Below are 20,388 nucleotides of genomic sequence, written 5' to 3' on the forward strand. Positions count from 1 at the left end.
GGGAGCAGGGTGCTGGGTGCTGGCAGTGGGGTGCTGGGAGCACTGGGTGTGCTGGGCGAGGTGCTGGCAGTGGGGTGCTGGGAGCAGGGTGCTGGCAGTGGGGTGCTGGGAGCAGGGTGCTGGGTGCTGGCAGTGGGGTGCTGGGAGCAGGGTGCTGGCAGTGGGGTGCTGGGAGCAGGGTGCTGGCGGCACTATGCTGGGGCTGCCCATGTTAGCCTTGGGTAGAGTCTGAGGCTGGAGGAAGCACGTGTCCGTGTGATGGGGGTGATCGAGGGGGGCGCCCGGCCGGTGGGTGTCACGGTGGGGTGTCTGCACCGTGCGGGGCGGGGAGAGCGTGCGCGCGTGCAGAATCCCCCGCTCCAGCCTCGGCGTTGCCCTTTTAAGAGCTGAGCCGGGGCGGGGGGAGGTGGCGCCGTTCCTGGAACAGCCAACAGAGCCGAGAGAGAGCGCGCGAGGGCGAGCGAGCCCCCCCTGCCCGGTGCCTGCGCGGCGGTTTCAAGCTCCCCCGCCCGAGCGCCGCTGCCGGGTTTGCGGCCGCTGCTCCGGGCCGGGGCCGGCGGGGTGGCCGTGGCTATGGGGCGCTGCGCCGGCCGCGCTCGCTGACGGGCGTGCACAGGCGAACCCGGCCGCAGCATGTACGCCAAGGGGAAGGGCTCCGCCGTGCCCTCGGACAGCCAGGCCCGGGAGAAGTGAGTCCGCCGGACCCCGGCGTGGGCCGGCAGCGGGGAGCGCGGGGGGCCCGTTCCCCGCCCCCTCCCCGGGGGGGCTCCACGCGGGAAGTTTGCCGGGCGATGGGGGCCGGAGCGGGGCGCCCGCACATGGGGGCGCAGCCTCCGCTCCGCTCCGCTCGCCCTGGGCTGGGGGCGGCGTGTGGCCCCCGGCGGGGCCGGGCCCGGGGCAGCGGGGGGGGGTCGGGGGCTTTGCACCGCCGCGGACGGGAAAAATCGGGGGCCGCCGCCGGCTCGGAGCGTCTCAACTTTGCGCCGCCAACTTTGCGCTCTCGGGGAGGCGCAGGGGCCGCCCGGCGGGGGGAGCAGAGCCGGGGGCCGGAGCCGGGCGGTCCCTGCGGGGACTCGGAGCGGGGGCTCGGGGTGCCCGGGGCGCGCTGGGCGGCTCTGGACGGGGCTGCGGGGGCTTGGCTCTGAGAGCGGCCGCCCCTTGGGTGACTGCAGCGGCTCGGCTCCCCGGGGCCCCCCGGCCCCCCCGCGAGGAGCGCCTGGCCCCGGCCGGGCTGGGCCCGGGGTCTCCGGGCGCGGGCGGGGGGTCAGCAGTGCCCCGGGGGCCGGGCCGCCCGTCGGGGGTGAAGTGGGGGCGGGGAGGTGCGGGGCCCCCGTGCTGCTGCTGGGAGCAGGTGTTGGTCCTGTCGGGGCCCCACAGGACCCAGTCCCGGCCCTGCTGGGGTCTGGGCAAAGGGGACTGGGCAGGCGGAACCCGCCGCTCCCGGGCGCTCAGTTTTCTGCCCGTCTCAGCCCGAGCCGCAAAGCCCGACTGGCAGCCGCCAACCGAGGCAGCAGGTTGTCCTGTGCCCCCCGTACCCCGTCCTCCGGCTGAGCTGCACAGAACCAGGCTGTGGCTGGGCACATGTACAGTGGGGGGTACAGGATGGGGGGGCTCAGTGTGATGGGGGGGGGAGGGTGCCAGCTTAGCCCTGGGTGTTGGGTCTGGGGGAGGTGCCAGTTCGTGCAATGCCTCACCATGTGCAAACAGATTTTCCCCTGGGGGGGGCAGTTACTCTGTGGAGAACCCTGTCCCCCTCCCCGCTCACCTCTGCCCCGGGGCAGCTCCCAGCGGGGGCTTTGTGTCCGTGCCCAGGCCGGCCCATCACGGCCGTCCTGCGGGCTCGGTGCGCAGCCTGAGCCGTGGTGTTCGCTGTCAGGCAGACGTGGGATCCCGCAGGGCGGGGGGTGAACCTCTTCCTAACGAGACTGGCACTCGGACCAGAGAGTGAAAGGAACCAGCCAGAGACCCTGGAGGGGATTGGTAGCCCCCCCCGCCAAAGCCTGGCCCTTTCGGGGGGACTTGGGATATTATTTCAGCTACAAAGGAAGACAATGCAACCTTGGGACCAGACGGCCGCTGCTGTCGGTGCCTGCCCCTGCCTCTGCCCCTGGAGCTTCCCGGGGCTGGCGGGTGACAGTTGGGAGCAGGGGGGTTCCTGTAGGATGAGGCCCGTCTCCGCCGGTGGCTTTGTGTGTGTCTGATCCAGGGGCCAGAGGGTGCTTCGCGGCCCGTCGGCTGCTGCTGCGACGGGGCCAGGAAGGCTGCGGGTGCTGGGACGGAGGGGGCGCAGGGCTGGAGCGTTTGCTTTAGGAAACGCTGGGGCTGCTGCACCAGCAGGGAAAAGGCCGGACGAGGGAACCCCAGGACCGAGCTGCTCCCCGCGGTGCCAGGGCAGGTGCTGGTATTCGAACGGAGTCCGGACAATTCTCCTCACTTTGATTCCGGGGCTGTCCTGGCTCAGAGCCTCTCCTCTGCTGGGGGGTACAGAGAGCAGAGTAGGGGAGCTGCCAGGGTGAGCTGGGGCGGCTGTGTGGGCCCTGGGGTGCCAGGCTGGGCCCTGGCTGAGTCACTCGCGTGAGCCAGACGCTCGACCCGCCTTTGGCGCCGGTCGGTCCCGTTGAAGCAGCCGCGCTGACTCGGGATCCAGGTGAGCAGCATCTTCTTAGCGGCGGCTGCTGGATCCGTCCTCGCGCTGTCACTCGCTCATTCATAAAAGCGGCTCCTTGAGAGCAAGGGACGCGCCTCCTACAAATACAGCAGTCAGCCTGGGGGGGCTCTTTGCCTGCGCGTGTCTGTCCGTCTGCCTGCCCTGTGCATGTCCGTTTGTCACCACGTCTCCCTGGCAGGTCCATGTAAGACCCTGTTCTGCTCCCTTTGCCCAGGCGATGCCAGGCCAGGGGGGCCGAGGGACCAGTCCCAGCCTGGCCCCTGGGGGGTTCCCCGGCCCCATTGAAATGTCCCTGGCTTGTATCTGGAATCCAGGGGAGAGGGTCTGTTCCATGACATGACCATTCGGGGGGGTGGGGGGATTGCAGGCTGGCTCAGCGGTGCTGGGGGTTGTGAGATGTGGGGGCCCAGCTCCCTAGGCGGAGGGAATGGCTAGAAGAGTGAGTGACCTGCCCCAGGAGCCACGGGGCCTGCGGTTCCAGACCCCGGCCTGGTTTAGTAACTAGGCGGGGAGGGGGTGGGCAGTCGGTGCCCCCGGCTGGCTGGGCTCCGCACGGGGTTAGCTGCACACAGGGAGTGACTGCATTGGAGTCAGTGCAGCTACTCAGCCGAGTTTACTCACTGCAGGATTGGGGCCATGGTCTTCCTCTCAGCGGGGAGGGGCTGCTTCCCCCCACCCCAGCTTGCTGGCTGGGAGCCCTGGTCTTCTCGTCTCCGGGCTGGAGTTCAGAGCTGGCTGGCTGTATGTGGCCCATGCCAGCTTGCAGGCTCCTGGACAGGGGCATCTGGGCCCACTCTCCCAGCACAGAGCCGTTCCCCCCCCCCCCCCCCCCCCGGTGCGGTGCCCCTGCTGTGTCTGCGCTGGCGCTGCCAGTGCTGCCTGCCTGCCTGGTGAGGACAGCTGGTGCTGCTAGGTTGGGTCAGCCTGGCCCCGTGGGCACCTGGGGCGGGCAGAGCTGGGAGCTGCTGCTGCGGAGGCTGAGGAGAGAGAGGTCAGAGGTTGGGACTGAGCCTGGGGGAGATACCGGGGCTTTGGGTGTCGTCGTCGACGCCCCTTCTGCTTTCCCTGGTGTGGCAGGAGGAGAGTGAAGAGCTGGGGGGGGGGGGGCTGGAAGGAGACAGGAGCGGGTGGGGAGTGCTGCCCGTAGGGGGCCCGTCCCAGCCAGGTCCCATGGTGACACTCACCAGCGATTGTTCCCGTTGTTTTCTGGGCTTGGTTGGTGATGGCTTAGAAGCTGGGATCTCAGCTTGGACTCCCTGGTATTGGTTTTCCTCCAACACTTGTGTGCACATAAGTTTGTTATTGTAGGGTTGCCAGTAAGGGCTGAGCCTGCATGCACTTCTTTGTTGTTGTAGCTGTCATAGGGGGACTGGCCCTTTAAGGAGGACGAGGCCAGTGCACCTGTGACTGAGCAGCTATCCCCCAGCTGAGCTCTAAAGAGGGCACCTGAGCCCGGGGGCTGGGGGCCCGGAGAGTGCCAGGGCCAGGCAGGCGTGGCAGAGGTGAGGGGGACCAGGGAGCTGTTGGGGAGACGGCAAAGTGAAGAATACGATCAGTGAGGCCGGGCCGGAGCTGGGGAACCTCTGGGGAGTTGCAGGAGTTTGTGCAGCAGCTCCTGGGAACGTGGGGTGATCACGCCTGGCTGTGGGAAGCCAAGCCTGAAACGGTGCATCCCAGCAGCCGGGGCAGGGCGTCCTGGGGAATGGGGCGGGGGGGGGGGGGTGAAGCCCCCTTGCAGCAGGCCAGAGTGGGGGGTGCTGGGAGGAGCCCAGGGGATAGGGGTTGGTGCTGGAGGGAGGATCCAGAGCGGGGGTAGGACTTGCAGCGGGCAGACCTGGCTGAGTGGAACTGCAGGGAGCCCTGGCCTGGGGCTGGAGATGGGTCAGGGGGGAATTGAACCTGGGACCTCTCAGGTGGATGTCCTGGAACAGGGGCAGAGAGGTTGGCACCAGCCTAGACCTGGACCGGTGGGAGGCTGAGCTGGAAGTGATGTCCCTGGAGGGGGCATGGCAGGCCGCTGGGATTCGCTGCACTCGGGTGTTTGGGGACAAGGGTTCTGTGGGTCGGCTCGGGGCTGCCCTGCTGCTGGTGGGTTATCGCAGGTGAGCCCTGGGCTGTTGGCTTTGGGTTCGTTTGTTTTGCTTTAAGGAAAACTTTGTATTGGAGCGTTTTCACTGAAGCGAAAACACCTGAAAGCGAGCCGAACCCTGCCAAGGCCCCAGCCTTGCCTGTGGGAGGCGCTGCTCTCTGGAGGAGCAGGAGCAGGCGAGAGCCGTGCTGGGGGGAAGCCGGGGGGTGGGCGTTGTGCCACCATCCAGGATCTCTTGGAGACCCCAGAGCATCACTCTGGGAATCTGCCCCATATAGACTGTCTGGGGCCCCCCTGCCCTCACCAGCCCCGGTCGTTCCAGTCTGTGCATCCCCTCATGTGCCAGCCAGCCACCTCCTGCAGCCTTCCCTCCATGCAGAGGATGAGTGGGGTGGGATAGTATGGCCTTCCCGGGAGGGGGCGCCTGCTCAGAAGACGGTGGGAGGCAGTGGCGGCAGCACTTTCTCCAAGAACTTCGTCCATGTGTCTCCTAGAGAGTTTGGCCTTTCGTGGAGTGTAGGGGGAGAGAAGAGAGCTCAGTGCCCATGGCTCCTTCAGCCCTGGGACTCTGCCCTGGCTGCCAGCCCAGGTGGCCGTTCACTTTCGATGGGAGGCCAGTCTGGTGCCTCCTGTCCTGTTTGTGCGGCCCTGGTGCCGTGCGGTGCTGGGTGAAGGGTCTGGGTCGGAGGGTGCTGCTAGCTGCAGGCCTGGTTGGAGATGTGGTTTGCATTGATTCTCTCCTCTGCAGCAAGAGGCTCCCCGTGAGAAAGCCCAGAGCAGCGTCCCCCGCTGGGGGAGCAGTGCGCCTGTCTCCGTGCCCGGGGGGGGCTGAGGTAACTGCAGCTGTGGAGCTGCAGATGTCAGACCAGCAGAGGTGGGGAGTGGAGCCAGCCCCGGGGTCTGTGCCTGGGTGTGGGCACCGGCTCTCCGGGGTTTGTCCGGCTCCGGGAGGGGAGAAGACGACATGAGGGCCGAATTGTCTGCTGGTGTCGCTCTGCCCACTGCAGTGGGATGAGGTTGGGTTGCACCAGCTGAGGATCTGGGCCTGGGAAGCAGGGGCTAGACGCTTTCCCTTGGACTGTCTCAGGGAAGTGCGGAGTGGCTGTTCTCTGCAGGGCCTTGCCCACAGTACTGTGTGCAGCACAGACACCGAGGAAAAGGACCGGCCCTGCCGTCTCGAATCAGGCTGTTGCAGATTGTGCCTCCCTGCCTCCAGAAGTCTAGCCTGGCGCCCATCACCATGGTATCTGGGCTCCTTCCATGTCCGGAGCAGTAGCCGCGTCCCCAGTGGGCTCCGTGGAGGGTCTGACCCCCCCTCCCTTTCGGGGAGGTTTGCGCCTGGCTGGCTCTTGTCAGAGGCTGTGTCCTGGGGCTGTCTGGGGGGGAAGGATGCTCGCGTCACTCGGGCTCTCCACGAGGAAGGCTTTGCAGAGACGCTCAGGCTGCGCTGGGTCCCCTCCGCTTGGGCCTCAGATGTCGGGCTTGTTCCCGGGCTTTGTGAGCCACGGCGTCCCAGACCAGCGTGTCCCAAGGGTCTCTGCCGTGCTGCCCGCTGCTCCCCCAACTCCAGAGACCCCGCTCTGCCCCCAGCCCGGCCCCAGGCAGGCAGTGGTGGAAGCCCACAGGGCTCGGTCCTAGGAGCTCTGGCTGCGCTGCCGGGGTTCCAGGGCTGAGGCTGGAGCGAGGTCTCCGTGGCTGGGGTGGGAAGCCAGCGTGTGCCAGCCAGGCCTGAGCGTCGGGGCGTAGTGGGAAGCTGCTCCTGCTCCCCCCTCGCCTGGCCCTGCTGCTGCTCCCTGCTTGGGCCCAGACGTGGCCCATTCCCCTGGGGGTTTCTCGTCCCAGGAAGCCCTGTGCAAGTGACTGTGCCCAGCAGAGCAGTGCTGCCCAGCCCAGTAACAGCCCTGGGTGCTCTGTGAACCCCAGCTTGGTAATGGCAGGGCCAGAGACCCCGTAACTGCCTACGGCACGTGCCAGGTAAACCGTGGCCAGGGGACCTGTTCGCAGGATGGGCTCCCTGTAGGAGTGTAGGGAACTGGGTCCTGGGCTAGAAAACCATGCACCATCTGTTCCAGCTGGCACGCTCCCGGCTTGCAGCCCCTCGGCTCCTGCCCCCCATGCACCCCTGGGATGCCCTGGCACCATGGGGCCATTTCTTGGCAGGCTACAGCGTCAGGGTTGGGGTGTGGTGGAGCCTCCCTCCAATGCACTGAGCTGCTGTCACAGCCCTGCGGTTGCTAGCCATGGGGCTGCAAGCCCCATAGCGACAGCTCAGAGGGAAGCAGGAGGGCCCCGGGAGAACCTGGCCATGTGGCGATCCTGTCTGGGGGTGGCTGTACTGGGCTGGGGGAGGGCTCGGGCTCTCCTGCCGCCCAAGGTATCTGTACAGCGCCTAGCGCTGGGGGGGGCTGTAGCTGCTCCTCCCGGGGAGCCAAGCAGGACATCCCCAGCTCCCCACCCTCCCAGCTGGCTTCGAGGCCAGCTCAGCCCTTGCCACATGCACGGCTCCCGTCAGGGCCTGCCACTGCCAGCAGTGGGGGGCAGTGCAGAGCAGTGGGGGGGCCGTCCCCCTGCATTGGTGGGATGGTCCCATTTCCAGCCCCCCACCCCACCCCTCCAGGGTCGCAGCTGGAGCAAGCAGGTGCCCCGGCTCCTCTGCCATCCTGGCTGTCTTTACCCTCGCACGGAGGTTACCTCGAGCCTGGTGTTCCTGCGCCGTCTGGCTTGTTCTAATCCTCTGCCCCCCGTGGCATTAAGTCCCGGCACTGGTGGAAGCGCGCGGTGGTGTTAACCCCCAGGGTGCTGGGCAGGAGCCGATGGAGCCAGCAGGGAGGGTGGAGATCTCCATGCACGGCCCTGCTGGGTTGGGGCTGCTGGTGGTACCTATAATCACCGCTGCCTGGCATGCCGGGCGGGGGCCCTGGCAGGACTGCGGGAGCGCAAGGGGCCAGTGTGCAGAACGCCCCTGCGGTGAGAGGATGAGCAGTGCCCGGCTGGGAGCGTGGGCTGGGCCCTGCTGTGGAGCCAGGGTGGACGGACAGGGGGACTTTCGGGCAGGGCCTGACCTGAGCGGGGCTCTTCCCCTCTGGAGACCCACAGGCCATATCCTGAGCCTGGCGGGCTGGGCACCTGGCCGATCCCAGGATGCTGTGCCCGGTGTTCGGGTGCTGGATTGTGCTGTCTGGTGCACCCCCAGCTAGCGGAGTAGGCAGGCGTGCCAGCGCTGCCCCCGCCACAGCTGTGTCCACAGCAAGTGGGCACTCGCTGTGCAGCGTGAGTGACCTGGGGTAATTCTCTGCTCCCATCTCTGCCTACTCTGGGCTGCTGCTCTCCAGCCGGCCCTGCCTCCTCATGCTCCATGTGCCAGAGCAGGCCGGCCGGGCCCCTCAGGCTCCTGCACCGATAACGCTTGGGGGGGGGCCCCCTTGGGGGCCAGGCAGCCTGGTGGGGGAGCTGGTTACTCGGGCAGAGCCGGAGCGGTTCTCTCTGGATTTGTCCAGCACTGCGCTCTTCCCCATGGCATGTCTGTGTGCCCAGCGGGGCCCTGGTTGGAACCCAGCTCCTCCTGTGGTGAGGGGCACCTCCCTGCCTGTGCCAGCTGCTAGCAGTGTAGGGAGGTGATGGCCGTGCCCCGTTCTGAGAGCTGTGGGGCTGAACTGCCTGGCTCCAGCCCTGGCACAGGGAAAGGCTCCTGGCCATGTGTTGGGTGGAGGTCCATTCCTGGCATGGCCACGGCTGGGGGGGCAGGTTCCATACCCCCTGTGCCCTCCAAATGGGGCTGTGAGGACAGCAGGAGGCCCCTCCCCCGTGTGTCTAGATGCCCGCCCCCCATCCCAGTGCTAGTGGTGCAGGCTGAGCTGAGGGGTCTGAGCTCCCCGGTCTCGTCACCCCTTAGAACTGGTGCCCTGCGTGCTCCCCATGGGGGCTCTTCCCCTAGGAGCAGAGCAGTGCCCGTGAGCCTGTTGTCCTGTGTGCTCGCTGCATCCCGGCGAGTGGAGGGACGATGTTGCATGGGTGGGGAAGTGGCTGAGTTTCCCGCCCCTCCAGCTTATCCCTCTGCCCCCCGCTTTTCCCTGCTAATCCCCCCTCGTGCTCTTTCTCTGCATCGCTCCGTGGCTGGGCTGGCTGGGAACACCTCACCCGGCGGGACTCAGACACCAGGAACTGTTGCCAGTGCAGATGAGGTTTCACTGCCTGCGGCCCCGGAGGACCAAGCCCTGCATGGGACTCTCGTTTATGGCTCCTGGTTTGCCAGACGGGTACTGGCTCGTCCCTGCCCTGGTTGCCAGGGGGTGGGGGGGCGGCGGAGGTGCTCTCAGTCCAGGGGTTAATTCTTGGTGCCCTAGGAAAGCTCCATCTGCGCCTCTCATCATCCCCCTAATGTCCTTCCCAGCCCCATGGATCCTCCCTTGGGCCGGAGGGTCTGGCTGCCTGGGGGAGTGGGGGTACCCTGGATTCTGGCAAGCCCAGCATGCTGGCCCCTCTGAACCAGCTCAGCAGCTGGGCCCTGTCCGGCTCCCCGTGTAAACCCGGCAGGGCTGCGGGGGAGGGATCAGCCCCTGCTCCCAGGTGACACTTTAACACCCAGCCCTTGTGAGTCTGTGTGAACGGGCTGGCCTGGCATGCTGGGGCCACAGGGGGGTGAAACAAACCTTGCCCCCTTCCCTCCACTAGTGATGGACGAGTGGGTACGGTGAGGAGAAGGCGCCAGCTGTGAGAACTGGGGCTTGTGGGTCAGCACTGGGGCAGGAGGAAGGGTGGGAACCGGCCCCCAGGGAGCCAGGGTTCTGCAGACGAGCGGGGTTGTGGGTGAGGTGCGTGAGGGGGACCGGGCAGGGGGAGCACGGGGCATGTACCTCCCGCTCCGCAAGGCCTGCTGGGCTCCCTGCTGGGGCGCGTCTCAGCCCAGCCGTGCGGTGCCTTTGTCTGGGGGGCAGGCGGTGTTGACGCTCCGGATTTTCTTGCATTGTGGCGGCTTTTCAACCTGCTCAGGATGTTCTGAATAATTGATGCTTTGCGGTGCTGGCAAATGGATGGGGAAGCAGGAGCCAGTGGCAGGGCTGGACAGGCCCCATGATGGGGGGCAGGGCAGCGCCCAAGGTGTAGGGGGACTGGGCGGAGCTGCCCCACTCTCCCTTGGACAGCCTGGCTGGGAATGCATTTCCCCTCTGGTTCTGGCTGTGCCTCGTGCCCCAGGGGTCGTGGGGGGTGCCGGGGGGGCTGCGTGGTTCGCTGTGGACTGTGCAGTGTCTCGTCCCGCTGGACCCATCCCCTCCCCCAGCCAGAGACCCCTGTGCGGGCTGATGTGTTCCTGGGTGCAGGCTCTGGGCCGGTCAGGGCCTGTGGCAGACAGGGTGTGCCCAGGGGCTGTTCCCTGGTCCCAGCGCTGTGCCCGGGGCAGCGAAAACCCCTCTCCCTGCAGGGAAAGCCTGGTGCCCAAGGGTGCTCCCTGTGTCACTTCCAGGGCACCGCATGGCACTGGGGGTGCCTTGCTGGTTGCAGAATGAATGCCCTGACCCCCAGGTGGATCCCTGGGGCACTGCCCCTCCTGCTGCAGCCAGGGTTACCCCCTGGCTGGGTTTTTTCTGGATTTGCCAGTTGCCAGAAAAATAATTTAATCTGCTGGGTTGGTGGTGGTTTCTTAATATGGGTCTAAAGATTTGCATCATCACCACCGTACACTGGGGTAGCAAATGGTGAAAGTTTCGGTGTCCAGCCAGAGATGCTGCAGCTTGAGATAACCGATCAAAACGGTTGCAAATACAGCAGCTGCCTGCCCACCAACGTGCCAGCGCCCCACGCGGGCGTGAGAGGGTTTGAGTCACGTGAGAGTGGGGGGAGGGGTTTGCGGCGTTGCCTGGGGGTGCAGCGGGCTTGTCTTGTGGGGGGAGTGTGTGCCTGACTTTCTGCATTTCAAAGGTGGTAACCCCAGCTGCAGCCCCCTCATGCTCTGTGGGGCAGGAGTTGGGCACCCCTGGGGCACATGGGCTGGCACTGAATGGTCTAGTCTGAGTCCTTTTCCCAGCCCTCCCTGCTCCATGGAGCCTGGCATGATGCCAGCTGCGCTGGGCTGTCTGCTCTAGACACAGGTCCCAGCATGCCGGACTCTGCCCTGTGGGCCTGGAGGGTGTGCGGTTCCCCTTGGCTTTAGTAGGGCCTGGCAGGGATGGGCACTTGCCAGACTGACACTGTGCTTGGTTCTGTGGGGCACAGGGTACTTGGCTTCCTGCCCCAGCCCAGGGTGTGGCACGGCTGTCGTGTTCCACTCCAGAGGCAGCTGCTTGACCCACTAGCTCCCCCAATGGGAGGCGCTTGCTAATGCTAGATCTGGGCCTGGTGAGGGGCCTTTGTCTGCATCCCTGTTCCTGGCAAGGGGAGAAGGAAACCTCTCCTCATGGGGAATCTGGTGTCCAGGGGGCTCCTGGAAGCACTGGCCACATGCTGCTCCCCACAGCCCCTGTCCTGCATAGGCAGAGCTGTGCCCGGAGGGAGGAGATGGCAGAATTGGGCTCTCAGGCCAGATAGCACAGTGGGGCTGACCAAAGTGGCCTGGTCTGTGGAGGGTGGGGGAGGGGTGCAGGCCCCCCAGGGCTCGGCTCTGTGGGGCATCGGGACAGAACTAACGCGATTCCTCCTGGGATCAAACGCTCTGGCTGGCTCGGCCCCATGGGCCCCTTGCATGGGGCCAGGTCCTGCTGCAGAGCGGGCTGGGGGGGGCAGGGGGCATTCCTGGGACTGAGGCATCTCTCGTCTCGCGCAGGCTGGCGTTGTACGTGTACGAGTACCTGCTGCACGTGGGAGCCCAGAAATCTGCACAGACCTTCCTCTCGGAGGTAAGACCAGGGTGGCCTGGGCACATGGCCCAGCTGCTCTCCCATGGCCTGCTAGAGCTTCCATCTCACCCCTGCTCACAGGCCAGTCCCATGTACTGGCCAGGGCCGTTTTGGCACCATGGGCTGCCAAAGCGTTCAATTGGCCCTTTGTAGGGGGCAGTCCCAGGCTGGTGAGGGGCCCCAGGTGCATGGCTCCCAGCCAAGGGGGGCTGGGACATAGGGTCTGCAGCTGGGGCAGGGAGAGGGACGCCCAAGTGCGGTGGGGATGGGTCCAGCGGAGGCTGTGTCACCTGGGTGCTGCCACAGCTGGTTCTGTGCCGCTGCAGGGCATTGGGGCAGCCCTACTGCCCGGTGTGCTGGAGTGGGGGGAGGGAAGGGCTCTAGGGCCGGAACCCTGGGGTGACTCCTCCATGTAAGGTCTTGGGGGCAAGGAGCCGGCCGAGGGGCTTCTTGGCTCTGGGGTGATGGAGCAAATGGGGGCTCTGCACAGCACGTTGCTGAACAAGGGCCCTGGAGCTCTGGTGCCCCTCGATCCTGCCCCGGAGCCCCCACCGCTCTCCTGGGTGTGGCTGGCTCAGCGCACGGGCCCCAGGAGGGGGATCCTTGCAGGGACCGCACACCCTGGAGACCATCAGGGAGCTGGAGGCGTGCCCGGAGCCCCGACCCCTCTCCTCCCTGACCGTACGATAACCCCCGCACTGAGTCGCCCACGGCAGGTAGCTTCCTGCGCACCAAGCCTACAGGCTGGAGTTGGGGGGCCAGCAGACGGGAACGCTGCAGGGGTTTGTGCCTGCTGCTCCATTTCCAACTGGGGCCCCCTGTCCGAACACGGCTCGGGTGACCTGCCCTCTCTCTTGCAGATCCGATGGGAGAAGAACATCACGCTGGGGGAGCCCCCGGGGTTCCTGCACTCCTGGTGGTGGTAAGTGCCCTTCCCAGCTTGCGTGGGGGGTGGGCTGTCCCCTGGGCTACAGCCATGGGGTGGGTATGCAATTCCCCTGATCAGCTGGGCTCTGCGTGGGGGGAGATGGCCCCCTGCCCTCTCCTTGTCAGCAGAGCAGGGGACGGGGGGTTGTTAGTGGAGTGGGGAGGGGGAAGGGCTGGTCCCCCCCCCCCCCCCCAGTTCCTGTCCCTTGTGGCTATTCCCTCTGCCGCTGACACTCATCACCTCGAACCCCATAAAGCTGCTGTTCTGCTTTTCCCATCAGCCAGCAGGAGCAACTGGAATTTATTTTAGGTCTCCCCCCATCCTGCTTCCCGGAAACACCCCGGCTCCCCCAGCGCTGGGCCCCACCAGGCCCGGCTCACACATATGGAGACAATTTGGCTGGCCCCAAAAAGGCAGAAAGCACCGTTCCTAGGCAGCCACGGGGCTTCGTCCCGTTAGATCTGGGCCTGACCTACTTTTCCGTGGCACCCCCATGTTCTGGGACCAGCGGGATCCTCCCGAGTTCACACAGCTCAGACAGGAGCGCAAAGGAGACAAGGGCCCAATGGACAAACGAGGCAGGATTTGGTCTTGTCCTGCACAGCTCCTCTGTTAAAGGGGGGTAGACTTAGGACTCCAGGAGGAGTTCATGGTCGGGGTTCATTTCTTTCCTCCCCCAGGAGCCTCGCTGGGCTGGGTTTGGAGCTGTTCTGATGGCCCGGGCTGGGGGGCACGGGGCTCCCATCCCCGCCCGCTGAGCTGTGCGTGCCCTGTCCTGCCTGTCTGCACCATGACAAAGTAGCTGCCAGATGCCCTGTGCCTGGCTCCACCTTCTGGTGCAGCCCAGCTGCCGGGGGCGTAAACCGCGCCTGGCCCCCGAGGGAGGGGCTGGCTCTGAGCTGCAGAGAGCTCTCCAGCCCCACAGCTCTGTGCTGGGACAGCCCGGCTGCATGGGGCTGGGATGCCTGATGCAGCCTGGCATGGACTCCTGGGTCTGTGGGGAGTGCTGCCCCAAGGCATGTCTGGCTGGGGGTGCTTGTGGGAGGATGCGGGTGGGGGGGGGGGGGGAGAGGAGGGGCTCCTACCTCTCCTTCGTGCCCCAGCTGGACGGGGTTATTCAGGGTCCTCTCTGTGCAGCCCAGCCAGCTGTCTCTTGCTTCAGAGCTTGCCCCCACCCCATCCTCTGTTTGTGACATCACAATAGTCCCCTTGGCAACCAGCTGTGATGTCACAAAGAGAAGGTGAAGGGCCAGGCAGCCTAGGGCAGTGGCTGGAGCGCAGGGGTCTGGGGTCTGTTCCTAGCTCCATGTCCTTTGCCCCCAGAGCCGCAGGGGAATAGGGCCCAGCTCCTGGAATGGGGCTGCTCGTGTTGGGTACCCACAGGAGATGCCTGGGAGTGGGGGGGGGAGACTCACCTGCCAGCTGGGCCCTGGGAATCTGAGTCCCCCTGCATGCATGCAAGGTGCTGTAATCTCTGCTCCTGTTCCTGGGGGCTCCTGGGGGTGAATGCAGCAGAACCGCTCCCACCCCATGGGACGGGCTGGTGAAAGGGCCCCAGAGCTCAGGAGAAAGCTGGGGTGCAGTGAGGCTGCTTGACCCACTGTTGCCTTTGTGCTCAGGGTGTCTGTCCATCCACTGTGCTGTGCCTCCATCTTGGGGGTGTGTCAGAGCCTGCTGAACTCTGGACGCCCCAGCTGTAGCATGTCCTTGTGGGGTGGTCCCTGCTCCTGCCGGGAAGGAGGAAGGGGGTCAGGGCTGTTAGGGGGCCGTGATACCCAGGGCAGGGTATCCCAGAGCAGCAGGAGGGATCCCCTTGCAGCTGGGGTTGTGGTGGAGGGCAGAAGGGGGATGAGGCAATGGTCCATGCCGATGCCCAGGGCCGTGGGGTTGCGCCCCTGAGGTCGGGGGTTTATGGCTGGACGGAGCAGCGTCGCTGGTGCCTGGCCTCCTGCAGGGGGCGCTGACGCTGGCCAGACAAGTGCTCCATGATAGGGTCAGTGCCCCCGGGGCCGGCCCCGCTGCCCCACCTCCCCTGTGGGCACCCCTGGAGTGAGCTGAAGTTCAGGGCAGGTCCGGGGGTGTGTGTGAGATGAGATGGTGACATCAGAGCACTCAGCCACTCACCACCTGGCTCCCCATAGTATATTTGCATACCGTCATCCTATTGGTTGGAAATGCCCGGAGTGGTTGACAGCTATTGGTTTTTAAAGGGGCAGTGCTAGACATATTCAGGGCTGGGCGAGTCCGGCCCCAGCCGGGGGCGAGCGCTGCTGGATCGGCCCTCTCCGCTTGGCCCAGCAGCTTCGACGGACCCGGCGCAGCCCCTGCATGGCACCAGGCTCTGTGGGCCGTAAATAAAACCAGGGTCGACCGGGGAGAATCGCCGCCAGCTAACTCGGGGCACGGCTCCCAAAGCCCCCAGCCAGCAGCTCCCAAAGCCCCCAGCCAGCAGCGGGGCGGAGGAGCGGGTCTCCAAATGGCCAGCTGCAGCCAGCGTGTGTGCTGGGGCTCCTGGAGCTTAGGCACATTGGCAGGAAGAAGCAGGGCTGACAGCCTGGCCCACCGGGGAAGGGGTCAGTCTGGGAGTCGTGGTAGCCAGGTTCAGTCCTGGCTCGGCCCCAGACTTCCAACGTGACCTTGGGCAAGGCCGTCCGCCTCTCTGGGCATCGCCTCCCCGTCTGTAGATTGAGCCGGATAGCTCTCTGTGCTCGCAGAGACAGACCCATCCTGCCGATCTAGCTACAGGGCCTAGCAGCAGTGTGCCTGTGAGTGCCCCCACCCCACCTTCTCCCGGGGCGCTGGGAGCCAGGGGGGTGTTTGCCCGTCGGGACCTCATGTCTGTGTATTTAGCTGTTTCCAATAAACTATTAGGCAATGGCTTATAGCAGGCATGGGGGGGCGATTGGGATTAACCCTTGGGCTGCTGGAGTAGCTCCCCGGAAGGCCTCGCTGGTGCATTATGCCTTGGCCGAGCAGGGGAGCAAGACGTGAGTGAGGCTGGTGGCTGCGTGATCTGCACGTCCGTGTGGCTCACCGGGGCCACGCCGTGCTGCCCACAGAGTGTGAGCAGCCACAGGCGAGGGGGCTGCAGGCTCCCTTGGGGATTCAGAGATCGCCGAGCCTCTTCCCAAGCCCTGGGCTGCCCAGAAACATGGACAGGCACGTCCCATCCGCCCCGTAGCCCCCTCCTGTGTGCTTGTCAGCCCAGTGCATGAGCAAGCCTGTTCGGGGCAGGGTGGGCGCCAGCAGCAGGGTGGCTCTGGCCGGGCCCTGGCCTCCCCCTCCCCAGGATGCCGCAGCCTGGTGGAAAGTTCTTGGAATTTTAACTTCAGCTCCAGCTGATGTTCTTAGCAACCGTTACCGGGGAAAACACTCTGCGGTGGAGCCTGCGGGCTGAGCGGGAGCCGGGCCAGCCCCTGGGCCTGGAGCAGCCACTGCATCTGGAATGGGATGGGCCAGGTGCAGCTGTGCCCTTGCTCCCCCAAGGGCACGGTTATTCTCCGCTGCAGGCGATCGGCCCTGACCCTGTGGGTCCAACCTGACCCCACGGCCGTGGCTGGCACCAGCACAGAATGGGCCTCCAGGGGTTCAGATCCGTGGTGGAGTGAGTTTTGGTGGGTCTTGGCTGAGGGGCTTCGGCAGTGACTTTGTGGCACTAGTTAACCCCTCGTGAGCTGGCACGGTGAGCTGGGTGGCACTAGGGCCCCTCCCCAGCTCAGACTCGGCCGTAGGCCTCATTGTCTACCCTGCAGCTCAGCACAACTGGGAGCTGCTGCTCAGGGAGGCCCAGGGCTGGGGGAACCGGGCTGCGGGTCAGTGAGGGGCACCGGCAGAGCTGGGGGCTGTGGGTTCGGATTGAGGGGCACTGGCAGAGCTGGGGGAGCCCAGGGCATGGGGAGCAGGGGCTGTGGGTCGGGATTGAGAGCCACCGGCAGAGTTGGGGGAGCCCAGGGCATGGGGAGCAGGGGCTGTGGGTCGGGATCAAGGGGCCCTGGCAGAGCTGGGGGAGCCCAGGGTTGGGGGAACGGGGCTGTGGGTCGGGATCGAGGGGCACCGGCAGAGTTGGGGGGCTGCGGGTTGGGATTGAGGGGCACTGGTAGAGCTGGGGGAACCTGGAGCAGGGGGCTGCGGGTCAGGATCGAGGGGCACTGGCAGAACTGGGGGGGAGGTGTTGCTGGGGGTTGCCGGCTGGGCGGGGGACAGGGCCTGACTGATGCGCTCTCTCCCCACAGTGTGTTCTGGGACCTGTACTGCGCGGCACCGGACCGCCGGGAGACGTGTGAGCACTCCAGCGAAGCCAAGGCCTTTCACGACTATGTGAGTAACTGCGTCCCCGGCGGTGGCCGGGGCAGGGCAGGGCAGAGCCAGGGCTGCACAGAGGCTCCTGTGCGGAGGGCTTGGGGCAGGCCAGTCCCACAGTGCTCTTGGCTGGGCTAGGGTGGGGCGGCTTGTACTGAGTAGCCCCAGGGGACCCAGCTGTGTCGGAAGAGTTGTGGGGTGTTGTGTAGCCTGGGGGTGGGGCAGTGTGCTGTGACAGGGTGGCGGGGGGGGGCAGTGTGCTCTCGCACAGCCGTGTCTGCTGGCTGGGTGGGTGCTTGTGAGGAGCCCCCTCCCCTCCCCTCCCCTCCCGGCCGCACTTGGGGCTCAGGTGTTGTTGTGGGCCTGTAGCTCCAGGCCCTGTGTTCTGACCTGACCCCAGCTGGACGCTGTGTGGGGCCTGGGCAAGGTCCCGCCTGGCAGGGCTCTGGAGCAAGGCGCTGAACATCTGGGCTGCAGACTGACCCCTCCTGGAGAAGGGCCCGGGGGGCTGGGTAACAGGGAGCCCTGCCTGTCCACATCCCCAGCCCCCGCATCGGGCGGTCCCTGGGGCAGGGAGCTCTCAGCCTGGCCTTTGGCTGCTCCAGCTGCCCCATCACCCTGTGGGGCCTCCCCAGCCTGCAGTGGCTCCTGGCAGCTCATGCGCCCTCTGCCCTCCCTGTGGGATAACCCCCCCCCCCCCCCCCCCCCCCCCCCCCCCCCCCCCGTGTCTGGCTGGCGCCGCGCTCACACCCAGCCCCTTCCCCACCATGTGCTGCACTGACGGGGGATGTGGCGTGTGCCCCGGAGCTCCCAGGCCAGGGGGGTGGCGTCTATGGGCTGGGGGTGCTCTGAGCCAGCAGCAGGCTCTTAGCCTCTGGATTCCCAGTCAGGAGGGGGTTAGCTGGGCGGCCCCAGAGCTCCTGGCGTCAGACTCGGGCACTCGCGGTGGTTCCTGGTGGGCAGGCTGCCCCCTCAGGCCTGTGTCTTAAACAGCGCCAGCATCCCGGGGGTTAAACTAATCCTCTGGCCATGCAAGCTGCCTCCCGGCCAGCAGTGGGGGGGAGGTGACCTATTTTAAACAGGACATGGAAGGTGGGGGAGAAGGACCCTGTATTTCCAGGCCAGAAGGACTGTTGTGACAACCTGCGTAACACGGACAGAGACCTGCCCCCACCATTCCTAGTGCGGAGCGGTTAGGGAAACAGCCCAGGGACGGAGACTTCTCCCCAGCCAGTTGTTAATTACCCTCAGATCCACCCCTTATCCCCTGTCTGAGACTGGGGGGGGCTGTGACCTGGTGGGGTGGGAGTGCCCAGGTGTCACCCAGTGGGGGCTCTGCTGGGGTCACCCCGGCACCCTGCTGGGTAGTTCCTCACACATCCACTGTGATCTCTGACCCCCTGTGGGTGATCATAGACCCCGGGCCATGGGCAGGCACCATCTCCACCTTGGGCGTGAGCTGCCATGACCCACCGCCCAGGTCCCTCCCCCAAATGGCAGGCATGCGTGCTCTCTTTGCATGCGCATGTGTGAGCACACTCGCCCGGTTGTGCAGGTGCAGCAGGGCTAGGTGGTTCTCAGCACCCCCCAGCTAGCGGGTGTTGGAGGAGGTCAAGGCTAAGGGCTGGAGCGTGCAAGGGGCACCTCTCTTGGGCAGGTGGAGAGCAAGGGAGCCCTCAGGCAAGCGTCCTGGGCTGGAGAGTGGCTGCCCCCAGGGCGGAAACCTCCTGCAAGCACCCAGCCCACTGCACTGAGCTGGTCTACCTGACAGGGCTCTGTGCCGCCCATCTCTGTGCGTCTGCAGGAGCAGCCTGGGGCGGGGAGCCCCCGCGGGACCCGCTGCCCCATGCCCGGTGCTCCTGGCATAACTGGAGGGCGTGAAGCACTTGGACTGGATCTAAGCGGGGAGTTCTCTGCAGGAGCTGGGCGTGGGGCTGGAAGCAGGGACAGGTTTGCTGTTACTTTGTGCCGACAGCTTCCTTTCTCCTGTCGTTCAGTTTGTGTTTTCAGCTGTATTGTCTCCCTGCTATACACCCTGTTTGCCAGCCGTGGAGACGGGGCGTGTGATGGGAACGTTTGGACAGGTGGCTCGTGTGTTTTGACTGCGCTCGTGGCTGTGTGTGTGTGTGTGTGTGTGTGACAGACAACTTCTGCACAGCCAGGGCTGGAGCCATTTTCCTGGCACCAGTCCCCGTGTGCTGCGGCCAGCTCTGGTGCAGGACAGGGGCAGTGTTTTAACCACTAGGTGAGAAATGTTAACAGGCTGTTGCGCGGAGACTCACTTCTCAGCCCCCCTCCCTCTGCTGCGGAGGCCGCCAGCCACATGGCCAGACCAGGCCTTCTCCCCACTGCAGGGCTGACCCCCGGGGAGCCAGCTGTGAGGGCGGCTGCATGGCATGGGCACCCATCCGTCAGGGACCAACTGAGAACCTGCAGACTCAGGTCACACAAGCCATTGACTGTTCCTCAGGTGGCGTCGCTGAAGGGTGGGGTGAGATTGGATCCAGTGCCCATGAGGGGAAAGCCCCACCCTGGGGCTGGATCCGAGCCGGTGCCCCCTGGAGGGAAAAGGACCCAGTTCCAATTCCCCACCCCCCCTTGCCAGCCGTGGCCGAGCATGCCAGGGGCTGGGGAATCCGTGGCTCCATGCAGCTCCCAGAGCAGGTGCCAGCACCTGAGCTGGTGGCATGGTGGCCCGGGCAGCAGAGAGGCCACGGATGGGCTTGTGCAGCGTGGGCCCGGCAGAGCAGGGCAGCCTCAGGGTCCACTGGTGAAGTCTTGTTGTGTGGGGCAGGGCGACAGGCTGGCGTCTGGGCAGGGAAGGGTTAAGGCTGTGGTGCAGTTGTACAGAGAAGGGGAGACTGGTTTGCAGGGTTTGCCTCGCGAAATCAGTGGGGAGCTGGCTGGGTGCCAGGGTGTGGGGGGCAGGGGCTGGCCACTGCACGTGGCCCCTGGTCACGCTCTGCCTGCAGGGGAGAGCAGCAGGGCTGGAGCTGGGAGAGGGAGGCCCTGCCCCGGCCCCTAGCTGGGATTTGGGGCTGGGCCACGTTGGCCAGAGGGCGTCGATGTCCGGACTGGATGGGACCCAGGTGTCCTGGCTCTCTGTGCTAAGCCTGGGCCGCACGCCCTGTGGGAGGTCGTGGCAGGGCAGGGAGGGGCTGCACCCCACTCCAGCTCACTGCCCTCCTGGGGCGAGGGGCAGGGAGTCGGGGTTCGCTAGGACCCAGCGGGCTGGCGGAGCTCTGCTCCCCTCCAGGCGGCTCTGGTTACACCAGAGAGGGGAGCCTGGTGCAGCTGGAGCCAGGCCCAGGCCGCCCATTACCAGCTGCAGCCCAGAGCTGGGGAGGTGTCAGTAACAGAGAGCAGGGGGCACAGCTGGGCGTGTTTAGGTGCAGAGCCTGAAGGGAGGAGCAGGGAGCTGCATGGGGCCAGTCAGGGAGCGGGGGGCTCCTGCCAATCTCCCGTCCTACTGATACTGCCCCTCAACCCCGACTCGCAGCCCCCTGCTATCCCAGCCCCCGCTCCCCCCAGCCCTGCCGGTGTTCCTCTATCCTGACCCGCAGCCCCCTGCTGT

The 20,388-nt window shown here is 66.1% G+C and overlaps 1 protein-coding gene across 1 annotated transcript in view; it reads left to right on the top strand.

Annotated features, from left to right (window-relative positions):
* The first annotated feature begins 477 nt into the window (after window positions 1-477).
* Window positions 478-20,388, top strand: part of SSBP4 (single stranded DNA binding protein 4) — a 57,946-nt gene continuing 38,035 nt past the window's right edge. Inside the window, exons 1-4 of the mRNA XM_029912276.1 lie at window positions 478-689; window positions 11,515-11,587; window positions 12,448-12,509; window positions 16,748-16,832. Of these exons, the coding sequence (XP_029768136.1) occupies window positions 634-689; window positions 11,515-11,587; window positions 12,448-12,509; window positions 16,748-16,832 (276 nt within the window). The 5' untranslated portion in view covers window positions 478-633. The remainder of the gene's footprint in view (window positions 690-11,514; window positions 11,588-12,447; window positions 12,510-16,747; window positions 16,833-20,388) is intronic.

Source organism: Terrapene carolina, unplaced genomic scaffold (assembly GCF_002925995.2).
Source record: "Terrapene carolina triunguis isolate 2854851 unplaced genomic scaffold, T_m_triunguis-2.0 Scaffold194, whole genome shotgun sequence".
In the NCBI taxonomy this organism is placed as follows: Eukaryota; Metazoa; Chordata; order Testudines; family Emydidae; genus Terrapene; species Terrapene triunguis.